Source organism: Apium graveolens, chromosome 3 (genome assembly GCF_009905375.1).
Source record: "Apium graveolens cultivar Ventura chromosome 3, ASM990537v1, whole genome shotgun sequence".
Lineage (NCBI taxonomy): Eukaryota > Viridiplantae > Streptophyta > Magnoliopsida > Apiales > Apiaceae > Apium > Apium graveolens.
In genome coordinates, this window is record NC_133649.1 from 217,755,379 (window position 1) to 217,762,684 (window position 7,306).

General features: G+C 37.2%; 1 protein-coding gene and 1 long non-coding RNA gene across 2 annotated transcripts; both read right to left on the minus strand.

The window, feature by feature from the left end:
* Window positions 1-2,638, minus strand: LOC141713103 (acetylajmalan esterase-like). The gene is made up of 5 exons (XM_074516344.1): window positions 2,261-2,638; window positions 1,782-1,997; window positions 1,537-1,688; window positions 1,163-1,436; window positions 1-571 (listed from the first exon to the last, which is right to left on the minus strand). The coding sequence occupies exons 1-5, from the start codon at window positions 2,538-2,540 to the stop codon at window positions 342-344; spliced, it is 1,152 nt and encodes a 383-aa protein (XP_074372445.1). The 5' UTR covers window positions 2,541-2,638; the 3' UTR covers window positions 1-341.
* Window positions 2,639-5,807: 3,169 nt separating this feature from the next.
* Window positions 5,808-7,306, minus strand: LOC141710967 (uncharacterized). Its single transcript, XR_012571160.1, has 5 exons — window positions 7,237-7,306; window positions 6,871-7,062; window positions 6,504-6,627; window positions 6,333-6,376; window positions 5,808-6,070 (listed from the first exon to the last, which is right to left on the minus strand). It is a non-coding gene; the product is annotated as an uncharacterized LOC141710967 (long non-coding RNA).

Sequence of the window (7,306 nt, forward strand, 5' to 3'; positions counted from 1 at the left end):
TGGGCAACAAAAAATAGAAGTTCAACTAACTTGCTAGTACTGCATTCTTAATGATGATTATAATGCAAATATTATAATCATTACCTCCTACTGACCATCGCGCACAAGTAGGTGACGTTTAATATTTCTAGTAATAATGTTCTGGTTTTGAAATTTTAAAACACCTCTCGTAAAGGAAGCCAAGAGAGAGACCGCTGGGTCAAGAGGCAGTTGGTAAATCTTGTTAAACTTGCCTATAGAATGGTTGAAAGTCGAAACTGCTTTTCATTTTATCCTCGCATTTCTTGTGGCCCTTGTGCAATATTGAATCATGTAAATGTATACCCATATGTATTGCAGTTCTAAAAATCTTGATGGCCGATGCAGTCAAGTTTTGGTATGATATCTGCTACAAGCCACTGCGCAAGAAAACTGTAGGTCTTTTGTGTCATATGGAATCCATCCCAACTAATATGTTGATCAGGGTTTGAGCAAACAGGAACATCTGGGCTCCCACACCCTTCTGTTGCTGAGTAATTATAGATACCACCTGTCCCGCAACAAGATTTTAATGCGGATTTAGGATCAATGCCTGTGAATAAAAGAAGCAACCAGTATTAGATTAAAGGATGTATTTCAGATTCAATTGTTTAAGTCTGGTTTTAGACATCATCTTTTCAAATCTAAAAATGTACACATAGGGCTATAGGTTAAAAAAGTGAACAATTCAGGGGGATTAAACTTGTAAGAATACTAATCATCATCTGATAAGTTCATAATAATCATAATAATAAGCCATTCTCTGAACACCTTGAGATTTTCTGTAGATTCTGTAAGTTAACCAGATATAGGACCTCAACTGTTTGGACTGTCTTCGAACTCTAGGAACCCCAATATTTGCAAATAAATGATTAGGCCCTAAATTTGAATACTAATCTAAAGATGAGATCCAAGGAATCTGCATATTAATTTAACCTAAAAATAAGTTTTCTCAGTAAAGAAATATAGTTTACATTTCAAACTTTGTAATATGTGGTCACATTAACACAAGATTCACATTGAAACATGTTACATATTGTATGATTGACATTTTTAATGTTTTCGAATATTTTTCAAGAATATTAATATGTTGCAAGGAGTCATGCACATTTTGTTTGCAGATTCAGAGTATAGTACTATTTACCTAGATGTGGAGCATTATACATAAGCCATTTGAAGGCTTTGTAGTAATCCGCATACACGATTGTAGTTGTGGGATTTTCTTCTTGCAATGTGTTTATTGCTTGCTGTAGATACTCATTGTGAAATGCTGCAAAATCATTAAGTTCCTTTAAACATTGATTATCGTCATAGGCTGATTTGTTCTCGCCTTTAAACATGGTAAGGAGTCCCGGAAGACATCCGATTGGTAAATTTCCAGGAACAATTACTTGGGCAGCCCCAAAACCAATTACTCTCTGGAATTGAAATTGTTTAGCAGGAAAACCAGAACAACTTGAGGGCCGAAAAGAATAGGTAAAAGTGATGATGTATGGGAATATATTAGATCAAACTTACTCTTACTGCATCCTTTATGATGTCAACAACTTCAGGTACCATATCTCGTGCATCTTCAATAGTTTTGCCTTGTTGTAATGCAAAATTATAATCATTCCCTCCGGTTTCCCCAACCATAAATACAGCATTTCTCAAACTTCCAGGACTGCAGTCTGTGATAAAAATGCACCAATTTCTACAATAAAATATATGCTATTGCTAATTCTCGAAAAAACAGATCATATATGCAGTTCTTGAGAACTTACCAATGTCTGTTTTGCACCGTGAAGCAAAATAAGTGGACATCCATTCAAGTTGAACCTCAACTGAACTCTTGGTACCACCTGCTAGTGTGATGTTTTTCTTGGCTAAAGTGTTTTCTGATAATGCTGTAGAACTACCAACAGCAAAGTTTACGCCGTGGGTAAAGTTTGCACTGGCTTTCAAGTAGGGGTTGAGCAAGGGTATGCCAGCTGCTAAAGCTGTTTAGGCGAAATTGTAAATCAGTGTTTTTGGTGGGAAAATATAATAGAAGCACAAAGAGATGATATGCCTAATACAAAAAAAAAAAAAAAATCATAAAACCTAGGAAGTACGAGGGAGATATGAGTTCATACATCTGATGTATACATAAATTTTACAAAGATATGTATCCAATATTTCATTCTCCTCTGTAAATCACGTTGAAGATATAAATCCGTGAAGTTTCACAAAATTTTTGTAGATAAAGGAACAAGACTAGTACCTATGTAATCAATCATCAGCAGTCCATCGGAACAACGGCCAGTAGGTTCCTTAAGAAAGCTTTCACCGTAAGGAATGTGACTACACTGGTAGAAAGGGTCCTCTAGCTTACGGTTTCCAGTGTCCGATAAAGAGTCTCCAAACTGATATATGCTGTAAATGTTACAACTCCGAATATCAGGTAGTTGTTTGTTAAGAGAAATGGAGGTAGCTAGTGTAGGAAGGAGATACAAGGAGGCAATTGCCAATACATGAAAACAGAAAAGCCAAGAAGAAGCCATGATTGACAATTAAGAAATTGATGAATTGTGTGTGGACTTGAAACAGAGGAGACAGGCCCCCTATCTTACGTCTTAACTACACATTGTATCCAACAACTTTTGAGAATTTTGCCACAACTCTGGGCATTTTTGGTAAATCACACTAATGTCAAACTTGGAAAAATATCTTCTTCTTTTTGAAATGCATGTAATGTCATTTGAATAAAACAAGCTCTTATTGTCTTTTTTTTTAACATTTGGTCTTGCACACTGTTCTGCTGATGACAAACTCAACAAGATTTTAATGTACTTGCCGCATCAATTCCTGTGAATAAAAAACAGTGAGTATCGCATGAAAAATTTATCAAAGGTAGGAAGAATATTTAGGATGCACTGAAACTGACAATGGGAAGACAGGGAGGTGTACCGAACGTCCGATCAAATTCTTGTATGACAACTAATTAACTTCTGCCAAATTTAGAGTATTAACAAGTAAGCATGATATGTTTACTAAGCCATTCTCTGAAGGGTGTCCCAAGTATAACTGGTAACTTAATAAGATATCAGACCTTGGATGTTTCGACTGTCTTGTCGTGAACAATTACAGGATTCCCAATGTTTTCATCCAAGTAATTTGAGCACAAGTTTGAATTATGTCCCAAAGTTGAGATCCTAGTAATGCACACTTTAATCCAAAAATTAGTTTATAAGTGAGGTAGAGAAAGTTCTTTCAATACATAGTACACGTCTTCAAATTTTGATTTGTATAAGTCGTTATACAGAAGCCAGACAAAAGCATTGCAGAAATCTGCATTTAATTGCTTGTCGAAGATAGTCATTGTGATATATTGACAAATCATTGAGCTCTTTCAAACATTGATTTTCATAATAGTCTGATTTGTTACCAGTTCCGAATGTTGTTAAAAATCTCGAGAAACAATCAAACTGCGTAATAAAAAATTGTCTCCGTAGCAGAACCATGACGTCCACAACTTGCCTCCGTAGTGGCCTTGGCCTACCGGCCAACAAATTGAGGTCTTTCAACCTATCAGAAACTTTTGTGGGAGAGCTATGAGGCCTTCAAAAGTTATTTCGGAGACCCTCTTGAGAGGTCCTTAGGAAATTTCTCAAAAACGGTAACTCTCAGCATAGCCTAGTTTCGTGAAGACTAGAACATATACGAGAACGAGTTGGTTGAAGTGTATAACATCCAACAAGAGAAGTTCGGACTAGTTTAATGAAGTATAAGACTTCTTATAAGGGAAAGTTCAGTAGAACATAGAGAGTTCAGCAAGAACGAGTACAGAACGTCCACCGGAATGAGTACAGAACGTTCGCTGAAATAGCCATAGCAGAGCCCTGAGGAACTCAAAGGAAACCATGAAATTAATTCCATGGGCAACCAAGAGCAACAAGGACATAAAAAGGTATGTAGAAACCTTGAACTCCTAGTGAGAAGCTCAAAAAAAAAGTGAGGGGCAGGAATCCCTGGGTAACCATCTCCAGGCCAACCAAGAAGTGGCCGACCAGGAGGGTCTCCTCCAAACTGGCCTAGCAGCCCACAATTGGGGGCATGAGGCCGAGCAGAGCCTCCTGCCCCAGGTGGTTCTGCTCAACCCCAACGACCCCCTTCGAAAATTTTGAAAAATTTCAAAAAAAATGAAAAAAATCAGAATTTTTTTGAATTTTTTTAAATTTTCAGATTTTAAGATTAAGCCCAGATTATGGCCGATTAGTGAAATTAAGCCCCGATTAGGATTGATTAATGTATATTAGGCGTAATTAACCCAAATTAGGGATAATTAGTGATTTATATGATGAAATTAGCCCAGATTAGGGTCGCTTAACCCATTCGCTCTTATATTTAGTGTGAATTAAGGATAATTAGTGTCTTATGCATACTGATTAGTCTTAATTGCCCCCGATTAGGGCAGATTAGCCTCGATTAAGGCCAATTAGTGCATTATAGCTTAAAATTAGGCTCTTTTAAGCCTAATTAGCAACTTGTAAATGGAAATTAGCTCCGATTAGGGTCGATTAGCCCCGATTAGGGCCAGTTAGCAGCTTTCACTCTATAATTAACCTTGATGAAGGTTAAGGGGTGATAAACGCTCGCTTTATAGTCCCGATTAGGACCTTTTAGTGTTGAACGCCATTCAAATAGCCCCTACGAGGGCCTTAAGTGTGTATGCTCACACTAATAAGCCGTTGTAAACGTGTAGGTCGCTCCACACTTTACGATAAAGCGGCGATACCCATGAAGGGCCGATACCCATGAAGGGCCGATACCCGAAAAGGGCCAAAAGTACCATGAGTCGCGAATAGACCATTATAACTTTCACGAAAACTCGAGCAGTATTCACGGAAGTTGGGGGGCAAATGATATGGATAGAAAATACATCCTAAAAAATATATTAAATATTGCATTAATTACACTTGGGCTTCTTGTCCGAAAAGTCCAACACAGACTGTCTGGTCCAAGCTTCATAGTAGGCCTGTCTGGTCCGAAACTTCGTAACAGGCCCATGACGGCCCAAACAGCCAATGCCTACCAGCGGAGGTCGTCCAAGTCCACGAACACGAGTTGATCATGGACTAGGCCCAATACGGATGGAAGAGCAGAGACATGTATTTTAAATGGACTCAAATTCCTACACATAAGGTTCTGGAACTCCTTCCTCAATAGGACTCCTAATCACCATCTAAGTTGGAGACTTGTCCATCAAGTCTCCCAACATAAGTCTAATCCTAGACTCAACGCTATATAAAGGGCTTTACCCCTCAACCTAGAACTACGTTTTTGGCTTGATTCTCTACAACACAGAGATACGTAGGCATCTTGTAAGGATCGATAGTCCTGAATGCAAGAGTAGCCATTAAAGCTCGAAGCTCACCAACTCTTGCATTAAATACTAAAGTACTCAGGTTTTTATTCCATAAAGGTAGGAAGAATATTTAGGATGCACTGAAACTGACAATGGGAAGACAGGGAGGTGTACCGAACGTCAGATCAAATTCTTGTATGACAACTAATTAATTTCTGCCAAGTTTAGAGTATTAACAAGTAAGTCATTCTCTGAAGGGTGTCCCAAGGATAACTGGTATCTTAATAAGATATCAGACCTTGGATGTTTCGACTGTCTTGTCGTGAGTTCCAATTACAGGATTCCCAATGTTTTCATCCAAGTAATTTGAGCACAAGTTTGAATTATGTCCCAAAGTTGAGATCCTAGTAATGCACACTTTAATCCAAAAATTAGTTTTTAAGTGAGGTAGAGAAAGTTCTTTCAATACATAGTACACGTCTTCAAATTTTGATTTGTATAAGTCGTTATACAGAAGCCAGACAAAAGCATTGCAGAAATCTGCATTTAATTGCTTGCCGAAGATAGTCGTTGTGATATGTTGACAAATCATTGAGCTCTTTCAAACACTGATTTTCATAATAGTCTGATTTGTTACCAGTTCCGAATGTTGTTAAAAATCTCAGGAAACAACCAAACTGTGTGTTTCTGGAACAATTACTTGAGCAGCCCCAAAACCATCATTCTCTGGAATTTGAAAGGAAAAATAACAAGCATTAGGAAAACCAGAAGAACTTTACATAGATCCTGTGGTCGATCTTATAAACTACCAACATATTTAAATGAAAATGTTGACACTGCGGTCACTTGCATTTACTGCACACAAAGATTTTGGACCATGAAACTTACTCTTCTACTACATCCTTAATGATTTCAACAACTTCAAGAACCATATTTTGTGCCTCTTTAATGGTTTTTCCTTCTAATAATGCAAAATTTTAATCATTACCTCCAATTTCACCCCAGCATTTTGCATACTTCCAGGACTGCAGTCTAAAATGTATTCAACAAGAAAAATTAGATCATTACTGTTTCAAGTAAACCTATATGCGGGTTGTGTTGCACTGCGAACCAAAATAAGTAGACATCCACTAATTTTAAACGCCAAGGGAACTCTTACTATTTTTTAGTGTAATGTTTTTCTTAGGCAAAGAGTTTGCAGACAATGTTGTAGGAGTAGAAACCGCCAAGTTTACACCATGGCTAAAGTTTGCACCAGCTTTCAAGGAAGGGTACACCAGCTGCTAAAGATTTTATAGGAAAATTTGCAAAATCAGTGTCTTTTTTGTGTGAGTATAATATAGCACAACGAGACTTTTTATGATTAGTACATGAACAACAAACAAACAAAACTACTTAAAGGATTTTTCTTAAACGTTACTACTATTATATATATTGATCACATTAATAGTCCTGCATCTGTTCATGTTTTTAATTATATACATAAAATGTACAGTACTAAAGAAATAGGCGAGGAGAATTAGTACCAATGTGATGAATCATTAGCAGTCCATCCGAACAACGGCCACTAGGATCCTCAAAGTAAGTTTTACCATAGGGAAGCTGATAACAGTGGTCCAAAGGTCCTCTACAACACGGTTTACAATGTCCGGTAAAAAGTCTCCAAGCTGATATATGCTCTGAATGTTATAACTCCTCAATGTACGAATATCAGGTAGCTGTGATCCAAGAAAATAACAGTTAGGTCGTGTAGGAGGAAGAAGCAAGCTGATAAACTTTGTCATTTACGCTCTTTAGAAACAAGTAACAATCAGCAAATTAAGAAGTAGATGAACATGAACTTTATGTAACAGACACCATTAATGAAAACTAGTAGATGTTCTATACATTACCACTGAAGAAGAAGAATAGCTAAACTTAGTGAGAAGCACAATTGAGAGAGTTTATTTTTACAGATTGTAT